Genomic DNA, 15,067 nt, shown 5'->3' with positions numbered 1-15,067 from the left:
CTGCGTGGGTGCATGTCCTGCCTCTGACAGTCGCCACTTGTGTGACCTTGAATAGATTACTTAGAGGCTCTGTGCCTTAGTGTCCTTTTCTGTTAAGTGGCAATAATAATAGTGCCAACCTCACAGGTGCTGGGAAGATTAAATAAATTATTTAAGCATGTAAAGTGCTTTAGAACAGTGCCTGGCACATCATAAACATGCCAAAAGTGCTAGCTATTATTATCACAAGAGTTTTACCTAGATGCTGAAGTCAGCAAGACAGGTGGCAGAATTTGTGGTGGAGAAGGCTACAGGCATGAAAATATAGGAGAGGGGAGAAGACCATGGGAGCTTATGTTTTGTGTGATGACAAAGGCCAATCAGAATATGATACACTATTTGTCATCAAAGTTTCAGAGAGAACTGATATAAGTAACTTTGTTATGGATTCAAGGTAAAAAAATTTATTCTTTCAATTATTTAGTTCACCAAAGCCTTGAGGTTTGAGATTGTCTTTAAATCTTTGTGAGGATTCTTCTAGTGTAATTTGTTTTATTATGATTTTTTCAGAATAAGTCAGAATTGGAAGAAATCTTAACGTAATCAGATGTACATAAAAAGACTATGTTTTAAAACACAGCTTTTACTGTAAGTTGGCAGAAGTCTTCATTAATTTGTAGTTCCTCAAAGGCACACATTGTTCTCTTTGAAGATAAATCATTTCAAAAGTATACTCTCTATAGCCAGATGCATTATTCTTCAGTTTTGGTAAGGCTCCTTTCTGGAGTTTGTTTAAAAGACGAAAAAAAAAGCTGCATAACACAAGCTGTTTAAAACTTCCAGGATATTTATCTGTAAATATATGTTTCTAAATTTAATTAAACCGAAACATGTCTTGCCAAATGCGACATTTTGTTTTGTTTTGTTTTTCCTCAAGCAACATTTAAATCCATCAAACTGTTAGATGGTGGAGTTATTTGTTTGCTTAAACCATAGTTTTGAAAGCCCAAAGGCTGGTTGCATTTGTGGCTTTAAACGAAACATGTGTTTTACTTCTCCTTATGCGTAGTGAGGAAGGAAGCATTTATTGAGTAACTACTAGTATCCTTTATTTACATTTTCTCCTTTGGTCATCACAACAGCCCAATGAGGTGTACAGTAATCCCATGTTAACGACAGAACTTGGGAGGTCAAGTCAGTTGCCTGAGGACATCATCCATCCAGTATGTGGTAGAACTGGAATTTAAGCCTTGGTCCATTTGACCTCAGAATCCAGGCCTTTTCTACTGTCGTGACTTGCTGACTGTAAAATCCGTTGTGGCAATAATTTATATTCTTCTCATTGTACAACTGTCAGAGCAGTCCGTTTAAATGTTATGTTATTACAAGGGCCCTGCAAAATATGTGTGCTCCCCATCCCCATATACTGCCCCTTCCCCAGTGACCTCTCCCCTTCCTCGCTTAGTCTCAGACACATGGGCACACACCGTCTCAGGACCTTGGCACTTGCTGCTTCCTTGCCTGGAGTGTTCTCTCAGGTGACTGCATAGCTCATCTACCTCCTCCAAGGCTTGAATCAGTGTTGGTGATGCCTTCCTGACCGCCTTATTTTAAATTGTAAAACACGTCCCTCCTTCTCCAGGCACTTCCTTCTCCTTTCCTGCTCTAGTTTTCTCCTTCGTATTTATCACCATGGGCAAGCATGACAATGGAATGTTGGGCTTTCGTTTTACCGGCCAGTGTCTTGGTTTCCAGGTGGTGGGCCTCTCCAAATTGAAGCCCACTCTAACTATTGCAGGAGAGGGTCAAGCCTCAAGGCAGAAGTTGGCAGGGCTGCCAGGGTAGTGGGATTATAGGGCAAGCTCAACCAGGCACACCGCATTCTAGGTCTGGGGCAACAGAGCCTGTTATCAATCTTACCCACTGATGGGAATGGGGTTCTTGGTGTTTTTCTAGGCTTGAGGGTGTAGCTGGGACTGTCTGGCAAAGATCTTCAGTGCCTGTACCTGGGCAGAACTGGGGCAGAGAGGAACTCACAGTGAGGATCTTCATAAAGCTACCAAACAATGAAAAACCTGTGGTATTCAGTACAAATTTTGGTAAAATGTCTTCCACCAAAAAAATAACCCCCAAAAACTAGGCGTGTAAACTCTTTGTGTTCTTGATGAAGATATGTAGCATGCTGCTGGGTTAGTTGTCTGTCTTCCTCACGAGGCAGTGAGCTCCTTGAAGAAGGAGACTGTGTCTCATTCATATCCGTCTCCCCAGTATCTAGACCAGCCTCTGACTATTCAGAGTCAGGAATCAGATTCAGATTCCATCCCAATCACTTGACATAGTTCCTGACATATAGGAAGCACTCAATATGTAATAATAGCTTTTAATATTATTATTTTACAATTTTGTGTGTATCCTTCTGGAGAAGGTATCAAATGTGTTTAGTGTATTATGACTTCAGGAGAAGGCATCAAATGTTTTGAATGAATGAATCTCTTACATTTTGGAAATCACTAGAATTCTTAGGTTTCAGTCTCGTTTCTAACATTAGAGTGTTAACCCAGAGAGCCCCACAGGGTTATTGGAAATCTATGTAATATAAAAGCTATGAAATACACTTACTTGTGAAACTGGCATCTTTGAATCCTTAGTCCTAGGCATAGTACTTGACATATAGTAAACATTCGTTAAATGTTGAGTGGTGAGCACCAAAGCAAAACATACCATGCTACTACTATAATGGGTAAATTTTAAATAGCATTTGGATAGTCTAGTTGGAATATCACTTACATCTCAAGCAAACTGGATAGCTGAACAGCTTCAAATAAAGTGTATAAACTATACTTTAAAGTGTCAGAGTTCTGAGCTACATTTGTAATTCTTTGAAATATGATTTCAGGTAAAACATGGCTACTCCAAGAGAGTCTGGTGTACACTTATAGGAAAAACATTATATTATTTTCGTAGTCAAGAAGATAAGGTATGTATGTATTTTTAATATGCTAATTAGAGGAATTTTTTGTTTGTTATGGCTTCAAGTTTTCCCTTTCACTGTTCTGTTGCTAGCTCAAACTTTAGGATTTTTGATAAGGTTGAAATTTTGCATAAAATTTATTACTAAGGTAATCATAGACCTACAGGGGTTTTGATTCTTAATTATAAGCCTTAGTAACTTTTAATTAATTCTTCTTCTAAGACCTAGAAAAGTCTTCCTCTATCCCACTTTCAACATCAATTTCTCATATTTTCCAGGTCTGACAGACTAGATAAGGTTGATTGAAGGGAACAGCAAGCTAGGAAAAAAGAGCTGGGAAGGGAAAAGAATCCAGTCCTGTCCCAGGCCCTCGAATCCCTAGATACCACTTATCTATCCATCCATCTGCATATCTATATCCCATTCGTTCATTTTTAACTAATCTCCTCCCCGCCAAAACTTGAGTTATTGCATTTTCAGAGTAAAAAAGATGGGTATCTTCCAAACGTGAAATGTATACCTAATTATCATTGTGCATACCCCATGTCATCTTTGGATTACTGAAACTATAAAAATTGAACTAACATGGACCAAGAGTATTTGCATAAAACAATGATGCCAGCTCCACAGAACAGCAGCCTATGACTGATTACTGTGTTAATGAGACTAAACTTCTTGGTCCACTGACCATGTAGGTCAGTTAGTATTTCTCTGCTCTATTTTCATAGTCTGCACTCTCAGTTCTGACTAGCCATATTTAAAATGCATGCCATTATTCTCAGTATCGCTCACGGGTTGGTACTTAACACAGTGCAGCCATTGAGAGTGATATCTCTGAAGTAATGTGGGAATATGCTCATAAAAATAATACAAGAATAAGCACAGTACAAAATTGCATATTCAGTATAACCCTAACTCAATTATCAGTCAGGAAAACAGAAGCTACTCTGTGTATTCCAGTTTTAACAATTTTAATGCAGAATTAGGGACATACATAACTTTAGAAAAGTTGGGGGAGTAGAGGTCGGGGAAGCAGCTGCCACTGAAGATCTGAGAAGTCAGCACCAATGTCTGAACACAAAGCACAGAGGCAGCTGGTACTCAGCAGTTTACTGAGAAGCCTCTGTGACACATCAGCCCAAGCATCTGACTGCAGCTGTCTCAGGAGAATAATGACTCTTCTTTCACCCTTACCTTCCACATCGCATGAAAATTCTCTCAGGCAAGCGCTAATTTGGAGCCATGCAGGGAAGGGGATTCTGACAAATTTAGTTCCCAGCTTCTTTTCTGCAGTTACAGGGAGACTGTAGAAGAGGAAGTTTGGGATTCTGAGTTTATAATTCTCAGTCCAGCACATCTATGTAAGGATACACATAGCAGAAAAGTCAGAAAGAACTATACCAAAATGTTGAGTGGTAGTAGAATTATGGATGATTTTTTTCTTCCTTTTTTTTAATAACTTTCTATTTTTACTAAGTTTCTATATTCGTGTTTTATAAATAGAAAAATAATTTAAAATTTGCTGAGAGTAGAATTTAAATGTTCCTACTACTACTAATAATAATAATTTTGTTTTTTATTAAAAATGGATAACATTGATCACAGAAGGAACAAGTCAGAGGAATGTAGATAGCTGAACAGAAATCCATTATAATTACGGGAAAAGTATTGAGAATGCTTGTGAATCGGTATAGGCTTACTTCATTTTGTGCTATAGATGTTTCAGAAGCAATTTGTCTTTATCTCAATCAGTGTCTTTTTAAAAATTCAGTCAAAATATTTAAAAGCACCTGGTCTATTCACTGTTTATAGAACCATGGAAAATCCTCTGGTAAAAGGAATAATCACCTTTAAATATTGGGGTGGGTGGAACCTTGATTGTCATATGATTGGGTATGTCTAAAGCACACAATTAGGGTAGTATTGTCATGTATGATCATAGTAGAATTAGTTTTCTTTATCCTATTTTTTAAAGCTTGCTTTTTATTTATTTATTTATTTTATTTTTTTTATTAACATATTTCCATACATATTTCCATACAAATACAAATATAAGATTTTTAGAAATTTCATGTAATGTCTGAAACATTTATATTAACATATTTCCATACATATTTCCATACAAATACAAATATAAGATTTTTAGAAATTTCATGTAATGTCTGAAACATTTATGTTAACATATTTCCATACATATTTCCATACAAATACAAATATAAGATTTTTAGAAATTTCATGTAATGTCTGAAACATTTATATTAACATATTTCCATACAAATAACCCAATGAAAGTTTAGTATTAGTTGTTTTGTTTGTTTTTTTATACTGCAGGTTCTTATTAGGCATCAGTTTTATACACATCAGTGTATACATGTCAATCCCAATCGCCCAATTCAGCACACCACCATCCCCACCCCACCGCAGTTTTACCCCCTTGGTGTCCATATGTCCATTCTCTACATCTGTGTCTCAACTTCTGCCCTGCAAACTGGCTCATCTGTACCATTTTTCTAGGTTCCGCATACATGCATTAATATACGATATTTGTTTTTCTCTTTCTGACTTACTTCACTCTGTATGACAGTCTCTAGATCCATCCACGTCTCAACAAATGACTCAATTTCGTTCCTTTTTATGGCTGAGTAATATTCCATTGTATATATGTACCACATCTTCTTTATCCATTCGTCTGTTGATGGGCATTTAGGTTGCTTCCATGACCTGGCTATTGTAAATAGTGCTGCAATGAACATCCGGGTGCATGTGTCTTTTTGAATTACGGTTTTCTCTGGGTATATGCCCAGTAGTGGGATTGCTGGGTCATATGGTAATTCTATTTTTAGTTTTTTAAGGAACCTCCATATTGTTCTCCATAGTGGCTGTATCAATTTACATTCCCACCAACAGAGCAAGAGGGTTCCCTTTTCTCCACACCCTCTCCAGCATTTGTTGTTTGTAGATTTTCTGATGATGCCCATTCTAACAGGAGTGAGGTGATACCTCATTGTAGTTTTGATTTGCATTTCTCTAATAATTAGTGATGTTGAGCATCTTTTCATGTGCTTCGTGGCCGTCTGTATGTCTTCTTTGGAGAAATGTCTATTTAGGTCTTCTGCCCATTTTTGGATTGGGGTGTTTGTTTCTTTGATATTGAGCTGAATGAGCTGTTTATATATTTTGGAGATTAATCCTTTGTCCGTTGATTCATTTGCAAATATTTTCTCCCATTCTGAGGGTTGTCTTTTCGTCTTGTTTATGGTTTCCTTTGCTGTGCAAAAGCTTTGAAGTTACATTAGGTCCCACTTGTTTATTTTTGTTTTTATTTCCATTACTCTAGGAGGTGGATCAAAAAAGATCTTGCTGTGATTTATGTCAAAGAGTGTTCTTCCTATGTTTTCCTCTAAGAGTTTTATAGTGTCCAGTCTTATATTTAGGTCTCTAATCCATTTTGAGTTTATTTTTGTGTATGGTGTTAGGGAGTATTCTAATTTCATTCTTTTACATGTAGCTGTCCAGTTTTCCCAGCACCACTTATTGAAGAGACTGTCTTTTCTCCATTGTATATCTTTGCCTCCTTTGTCATAGATTAGTTGACCATAGGTGCGTGGGTTAATCTCTGGGCTTTCTATCTTGTTCCATTGATCTATGTTTCTGTTTTTGTGCCAGTACCATATTGTCTTGATTACTGTAGCTTTGTAGTATAGTCTGAAGTCAGGGAGTCTGATTCCTCCAGCTCCGTTTTTTTCCCTCAAGACTGCTTTGGCTATTCGGGGTCTTTTGTGTCTCCATACAAATTTTAAGATGATTTGTTCTAGCTCCGTAAAAAATGCCATTGGTAATTTGATAGGGATTGCATTGAATCTGTAGATTGCTTTGGGTAGTATACTCATTTTCACAATGTTGATTCTTCCAATCCAAGAACATGGTATATCTCTCCATCTGTTGGTATCATCTTTAATTTCTTTCATCAGTGTCTTATAGTTTTCTGCATACAGGTCTTTTGTCTCCCTAGGTAGGTTTATTCCTAGGTATTTTATTCTTTTTGTTGCAGTGGTAAATGGGAGTGTTTCCATAATTTCTCTTTCAGATTTTTCATCATTAGTGTATAGGAATGCAAGAGATTTCTGTGCATTAATTTTGTATCCTGCAACTTTACCATATTCATTAATTAGCTCTAGCAGTTTTCTGGTGGCAGTTTTAGGATTCTCTATGTATAGTATCATGTCATCCGCAAACAGTGACAGTTTTACTTCTTCTTTTCCAATTTGTATTCCTTTTATTTCTTTTTCTTCTCTGATTGCCGTGGCTAGGACTTCCAAAACTATGTTGAATAATAGTGGTGAGAGTGGACATCCTTGTCTCGTTCCTGATCTTAGAGGAAATGCTTTCAGTTTTTCACCATTGAGAATGATGTTTGCTGTGGGTTTGTCATATATGGCCTTTATTATGTTGAGGTAGGTTCCCTCTTTGCCCACTTTCTGGAGAGTTTTTATCAGAAATGGGTGTTGAATTTTGTCAAAAGCTTTTTCTGCATCTATTGAGATGATCATATGGTTTTTATTCTTCAATTTGTTAATATGGTGTATCACATTGATTGATTTGCGTATATTGAAGAATCCTTGCATCCCTGGGATAAATCCCACTTGATCGTGGTGTATGATCCTTTTAATGTGTTGTTGGATTCTGTTTGCTAGTATTTTGTTGAGTATTTTTGCATCTATATTCATCAGTGATATTGGTCTGTAATTTTCTTTTTTTGTAGTGTCTTTGTCTGGTTTTGGTATCAGGGTGATGGTGGCCTCATAGAATGAGTTTGGGAGTGTTCCTTCCTCTGCAATTTTTTGGAAGAGTTTGAGAAGGATGGGTGTTAGCTCTTCTCTAAATGTTTGATAGAATTCACCTGTGAAGCCATCTGGTCCTGGACTTTTGTTTGTTGGAAGATTTTTAATCACAGTTTCAATTTCATTACTTGTGATTGGTCTGTTCATATTTTCTGTTTCTTCCTGGTTCAGTCTTGGAAGGTTATACCTTTCTAAGAATTTGTCCATTTCTTCCAGGTTGTCCATTTTATTGGCATAAAGTTGCTTGTAGTAGTCTCTTAGGATGCTTTGTATTTCTGCGGTGTCTGTTGTAACTTCTCCTTTTTCATTTCTGATTTTATTGATTTGAGTCCTCTCCCTCTTTTTCTTGATGAGTCTGGCTAATGGCTTATCAATTTTGTTTATCTTCTCAAAGAACCAACTTTTAGTTTTATTGATCTTTGCTATTGTTTTCTTTGTTTCTATTTCATTTATTTCTGCTCTGATCTTTATGATTTCTTTCCTTCTGCGAAGTTTGGGTTTTGTTTGTTCTTCTTTCTCTAGTTTCTTTAGGTGTAAGGTTAGATTGTTTACTTGAGATTTTTCTTGTTTCTTTAGGTAGGCTTGTATAGCTATAAACTTCCCTCTTAGAACCGCTTTTGCTGCATCCCATAGGTTTTGGGTCGTCGTGTTTTCATTGTCATTTGTCTCTAGGTATTTTTTGATTTCCTCTTTGATTTCTTCAGTGATCTCTTGGTTATTTAGTAACGTATTGTTTAGCCTCCATGTGTTTGTCCTTTTTACGTTTTTTTCCCTGTAATTCATTTCTAATCTCATAGCGTTGTGGTCAGAAAAGATGCTTGATATGATTTCAATTTTCTTAAATTTACTGAGGCTTTATTTGTGACCCAAGATGTGATCTATCTTGGAGAATGTTCCGTGCGCACTTGAGAAGAACGTGTAATCTGCTGTTTTTGGATGGAATGTCCTATATATATCAATTAAATCTATCTGGTCTATTGTGTCATTTAAAGCTTCTGTTTCCTTATTTATTTTCATTTTGGATGATCTGTCCATTGGTGTAAGTGAGGTGTTAAAGTCCCCCACTATTATTGTGTTACTGTCGATTTCCTCTTTTATAGCTGTTAGCAGTTGCCTTATGTATTGAGGTGCTCCTATGTTGGGTGCATATATATTTATAATTGTTATATCTTCTTCTTGGATTGATCCCTTGATCATTATGTAGTGTCCTTCCTTGTCTCTTGTAACATTCTTTATTTTAAAGTCTATTTTATCTGATATGAGTATAGCTACTCCAGCTTTCTTTTGATTTCCATTTGCATGGAATATCTTTTTCCATCCCCTCACTTTCAGTCTGTATGTGTCCCTAGGTCTAAAGTGGGTCTCTTGTAGACAGCATATATATGGGTCTTGTTTTTGTATCCATTCAGCCAGTCTATGTCTTTTGGTTGGGGCATTTAATCCATTCACGTTTAAGGTAATTATTGATATGTATGTTCCTATGACCATTTTCTTAATTGTTTTGGGTTTGTTTTTGTAGGTCCTTTTCTTCTCTTGTGTTTCCCACTTAGAGAAGTTCCTTTAGCATTTGTTGTAGAGCTGGTTTGGTGGTGCTGAATTCTCGTAGCTTTTGCTTGTCTGTAAAGCTTTTGATTTCTCCATCAAATCTAAATGAGATCCTTGCCGGGTAGAGTAATCTTGTTGTAGGTTCTTCCCTTTCATCACTTTAAGTATATCATGCCATTCCCTTCTGGCTTGCAGAGTTTCTGCTGAGAAATCAGCTGTTAACCTTATGGGAGTTCCCTTGTATGTTATTTGTCGTTTTTCCCTTGCTGCTTTCAATAATTTTTCTTTGTCTTTAATTTTTGCCACTTTGATTACTATGTGTCTCGGCGTGTTTCTCCTTGGGTTTATTCTGTATGGGACTCTCTGCGCTTCCTGGACTTGGGTGGCTATTTCCTTTCCCATGTTAGGGAAGTTTTCGACTATAATCTCTTCAAATATTTTCTTGGGTCCTTTCTCTCTCTCTTCTCCTTCTGGGACCCCTATAATGCGAATGTTGTTGCATTTAATGTTGTCCCAGAGGTCTCTTAGGCTGTCTTCATTTCTTTTCATTCTTTTTTCTTTAGTCTGTTCCGCAGCAGTGAATTCCACCATTCTGTCTTCCAGGTCACTTATCCATTCTTCTGCCTCAGTTATTCTGCTATTGATTCCTTCTAGTGTAGTTTTCATTTCAGTTATTGTATTGGTCATCTCTGTTTGTTTGTTCTTTAATTCTTCTAGGTCTTTGTTAATCATTTCTTGCATCTTCTCAATCTTTGCCTCCATTCTTATTCCAAGGTCCTGGATCATCTTCACTATCATTATTCTGAATTCTTTTTCTGGAAGGTTGCCTATCTCCACTTCATTTAGTTGTTTTTCTGGGGTTTTTTCTTGTTCCTTCATCTGGTACATAGCCCTCTGCCTTTTCATCTTCTCTATCTTTCTGTAACTGTGGTTTTTGGTCCACAGGCTGCAGGATTATAGTTTTTCTTGCTTCTGTTGTCTGCCCTCTGGTGGTTGAGGCTATCTAAGAGGCTTGATGGGAGGCTCTGGTGGTGGGTAGAGCTGACTGTTGCTGTGGTGGTCAGAGCTCAGTAAAACCTTAATCCACTTGACTGTTGATGGGTGGGGCTGGGTTCCCTCCCTGTTGCTGTGGCGGTCAGAGCTCAGTAAAACCTTAACCCACTTGACTGTTGATGGGTGGGGCTGGGTTCCCTCCCTGTTGGCTGTTTTGCCTGAGGCAACCCAACACTGGAGCCTACCCGTGCTCTTTGGTGGGGTTAATGGCAGACTCTGGGAGGGCTCACGCCAAGGAGAACTTCCCAGAACCTCTGCTGCCAGTGTCCTTATCCCCACGGTGAAACAGAGCCACCACTCGCCTCTGCAGGAGACCCCCCAACACCAGCAGGTAGGTCTGGTTCAGTCTCCCCCAGGGTCACTGCTCCTTCCCCTGGGTCCCGATGCACACATTACTTTGTGTGTGCCCTCCAAGAGTGGGGTCTCTGTTTCCCCCAGTCCTGTCAAAGTCCTGCAATCAATTCCCACTAGGCTTCAAAGTCTGATTCTCTAGGAATTCCTCCTCCCGTTGCCGGACCCCCAGGTTGGGAAGCCTGACGTGGGGCTCAGAACCTTTACTCCAGTGGGTGGACTTCTGTGGTATAAGTGTTCACCAGTCTCGCTTTTTATTTATTAATGTGAATTTTCTGCCCTATTATTTTGCTTTTGTTTTACTGCCTTTCTTTTTCTGAAAGTATAGATAAGTTAATTTCACATTTTTCCTTCAGAAGTAAATTTTCTTCACTCAGTGCCCAGAATAGTGCTTTGCACATAGTAACTACTCAGAAAATAACTGTAATTAATTTAATGGGAAAAAGCAATGTTTCTCATAAAAGACAACACATTTAATCAAATGAATTAATTTTTTACTATTAATCAGCTATTAGGCAGATAAGATATCTAGGGTAAGACCTCACTGAGAAGCCGACATTTTAATTAGGTTTTGAAGGAAGTAAAAGAGGCAAGAGTACTCCAAGCCAAAGGAACAGCAATTGCAGAGGCCTTGGCAGGAGCATGCCGGCTGTGTTTGAGGAATAGTGAGAAGGTCAGTGTGACTGGACTGGACTCCGTTAGGGAGAGGATAATAGGAGATGAGTTCAGGGAAGTAACGGGGACCAAATCGCAGGGGACCTTATCATAGTAAGGACTTTGGCTTTTGCTCCAAGTAAGATGAGAAGCCATTTGAGGATTTTAAGCCAAGCAGTGACATGATCGGACCTATGTCTAACAGGAACACTCCAGCTACTGTCTGAAGGGAATTAGGAGGAGGCTGGTTAGGAGACTGTTACAGTAATTCAGGTGAGAGATGATTGTGGTTTAGTGTGGCAATGGAGGTGTGAGAGGAGACCAGATTCTGGGTATATTTTGAAAGATTTGCTGATAGGATTTGTTGACTAAAAGGGTATGGAATATGAGAGCAAGAAAAGGGGCAGTGACGATGCCAAGCTTTTTGGCCTGAGCAGCTGGAAAGATCAAGTTGCGAACAACTGGGATGGGAGAGACTGAGGAGAGCAGGTGGTGGGGGAGGACTTACCAAGTGACTGTTGAAATGCTATTAGACATCTAAGTAGAGCTAGTGTGAGTCAGGAGTTATAAATTTGGGAGTAGCTAATACATGCTGATGCAAAAGCCATGAGCTTGGATGACATCACCCAGGGGAGTGAGTGTAGATGGGAAAAGAGTCCAAGCACTGAGCCCTGGGCCTGAGCGTGGAAATGTAAGATGGTAAATGTCCTTGGAGTTACAATGAACTTTTTCAGGCTGCAATTCCAAACCTGACCGAATATTTTAGAAGTTGTACATCTGAAGCAGACTGTGTGTGTTCCTGGAATAAATGGACTTAATTAAAGAAAAGTTTTAAAACAAATATGCTAAATATTCTACACAGCAAATAATTGTTTTCATCAGTAGAAGAGTAGGTAAAATTTAATATAAATCATTTTTAGGATGTTTTTCTTACACTTAAATTAAGATGAAAGAAATCATGGCATTTTTTGTGATATATTACATGTGTAATATATCATATATGTGTATATAGCCTCAAAACACTCCTCATTTATTGGGGTTTAGAGTAATAGTTAATCACACTTCTTCACACCAGCTGTCTAACTTTGTTACTTTTTCTATGAATAGTATTAAGACTATGTCTACCCTTGTCCTTTTGATCCAATAACTTAATCAAATTAATTCTGTGGGGAAAAAAGTCAAATGAATATTTTGACTGAATTGCTGACTAGGTAATGTGTCATTTTGGTCCAAATGAATAATCCAAACCACTGTATGGAAGTGGCTTCTTGCTTTTTCCACAAAGTTAAATGTCTAGTATTCAAATTGTTCTTCAGTATTACAGTTGGCATGTTGGTTGTGGCTACTACTTTTGTAACAATGTGGATAATCCAATTAGCTTTAAGCATGCATTTAAAAAAAAGTATGCTTTATACAGGTAAGAATGAAAAAGACTATGAAAAATTTTAGCAGGAGAATATTTAGAAAGTTCCTTCCTTACAATTACTATATTTACTTTAGTTTCCTTTAGGTCAGATCAAACTCTGGGAGGCTAAAGTTGAAGAGGTTGACAGATCCTGTGATTCAGATGAAGATTATGAAGCTAGTGGGCGAAGTCTTTTATCCACACATTACACTATTGTGATCCACCCCAAAGACCAAGGTCCGACTTACCTCCTGATTGGATCCAAGCATGAAAAGGTATGTAAGGTCTAATTGGTTGATTTAGAATGATTTAGACTAATATGATTAAGTATTGGTAATAATTTTCAAATGACCGTTAAGTGCAATCAAAGATTTACGTATAGATTTGTTGGACATAGTATTTTTTAAATAATTTTATTTCTGATATATTTCAAACACAAAAAATATAACAGACACCCTTTTTTACTTAACAGATGTTAGATTTCATGGTATTTTTTTATCAGTGTGAAATTAGTAACCATCTAAATGTTCAACAGTAGGAAATTGATTAAATAATGTCCATATGATAAAATATCCTGCAGCCTTATCTCTTTTTTATATTAAAAATAGATAATTATAATTTCTGAATTTTACTAATATAGTATAAGCACATCCTTAATATAATCTCAACTATATGAAAATATAATGTACATATATATTTTAATAGAAAGAAAAAAGTTCAGTATATTTGGGGAGCAGAAAAATGGGTTCTTTTCTTTTCTTTCTTTCTTCCTTACATATAAAAAGTTATACATAATCAATGTATACAACTTGATGCTTTGGAAATAATTATGTGCTCATGAAACCATCACTGCAGTCTATGGCATAAACCTATCCATCACATCCAAAAGTTTCCTCTCAACCTCTTTTTTAATTATTATTTTTGTGTGTGTGTGATAAGAACTACATAACATAAGATCTTCCCTCTTAGTAAATTTTAAAGTATGTATAACAATATTGTTAACTATAGGCACCATGCTGTATGATAGATCTCTAGGGCTTATTCATCTTTTTTTTTTTTTCTTTTTTTTTCCCAGGACTTATTCATCTTATATAACCACAACTTTGTACCTTTTGACTAATACCACCCTGTTTCCCCTTCCCCCTAGCCTCTGGCAACCACCATTCCCTCTCTGCTTCTATGAGTTTGACTATTTTAGATCCATCATATAAGTGGTATTATATGGTATTTGTCTTTCTGTGTCTGGTTTGTTAGCAGGCAACAAACCTGGTTGCTAACAAACCAGACACAGAAATGTCCTCCAGATTCATCTATGTTGTCACAAATGGCAGGATTTCCTCCTTTTTAAGGCTGAATAATATTGTATGTATATACCATATTTTCTTTACCCATTCATCCATTGATGGACACTTAGGTTGCTTCCATGTCTTTGCTATTGTAAATAGTGGTGTGATGAACATGGGGGTGCATATATCTTTTTGAGTTACTATTTTATATAAATTTATATTACAAACCTTCCTTCAGATAAATACCCAGAAGTAGAATTGCTGGATCATATAGTAGTTCTATTTTTAATTTTTTGAGGAAACCCCATACTGTTTTCCACAGTGCTGCACCAATTTACATTCCCACCAACAGTGTACAGGGCTCCCTTTTCTCTACATCCTCACCAATACTTGTTATTTCTTATCTTTTTTGGGTTTTGTTTTGTTTTTGATAGTTGCCATTCTAAAAGGTGTGAGGTGATAACTCATTGTGGTTTTCAATTGCATTTCCCTGATGATTAGTGATGTTGAGCTCCTTTTTGTGTACCTGTTGGCCATCTGTATGTCTTCTTGGGAAAAATGTTTTTCAGCTCCTCTGCCCATTTTTTAATTGGGTTGTTTGTCTTTTTGCTATTGAGTTGTATGAGTTTTTAATGTATTTTAGATATTAACCCCTTATCAGAAATATGATTTGAAATATTTTCTCCCACTCAGTAGGTTATCTTTTCATTTTGTTGATGGTTTCCTTTGCTGTGCAGAAGCTTTTTAGTTTGACATAATTCCACATGTCTATTTTTGTTTCTGTTGCCTGTGCTTTTGGTGTCATACCCAAGAAATCATTGCCAAGGCCAGTGTCCAGAAGCTTTTTCTCAATGTTTTCTTGTAGGAGTTTTATGGTTTCAGGTCTGATGTTTAAGTCTTTATTCCATTTTGAATTGACTTTGTGTACTGTGTGATATCAGGGTCCAATTTCATTTTTTTTAAATAAATTTATTTATTTTAT

The 15,067-nt window shown here is 37.0% G+C and overlaps 1 protein-coding gene across 5 annotated transcripts in view; it reads left to right on the top strand.

Moving 5' to 3' along the window:
- PLEKHH2 (pleckstrin homology, MyTH4 and FERM domain containing H2) overlaps positions 1-15,067 on the top strand; it is a 121,696-nt gene that overhangs the window by 70,633 nt on the left and 35,996 nt on the right. For all 5 annotated transcript variants that reach the window (XR_009506593.1, XR_009506594.1, XM_059943463.1 and 2 more), the window contains 2 exons: positions 2,876-2,956; positions 12,895-13,074. Coding sequence is in view for 3 of the 5 variants with exons in the window: in XM_059943463.1 (XP_059799446.1) it covers positions 2,876-2,956; positions 12,895-13,074 (261 nt within the window). In the remaining 2 variants the exon portion in view is untranslated. The remainder of the gene's footprint in view (positions 1-2,875; positions 2,957-12,894; positions 13,075-15,067) is intronic.

The sequence above is a fragment of the Balaenoptera ricei genome, chromosome 13, assembly GCF_028023285.1.
Source record: "Balaenoptera ricei isolate mBalRic1 chromosome 13, mBalRic1.hap2, whole genome shotgun sequence".
NCBI lineage: Eukaryota > Metazoa > Chordata > Mammalia > Artiodactyla > Balaenopteridae > Balaenoptera > Balaenoptera ricei.
This window is presented reverse-complemented; position numbering and strand designations above follow the sequence as displayed.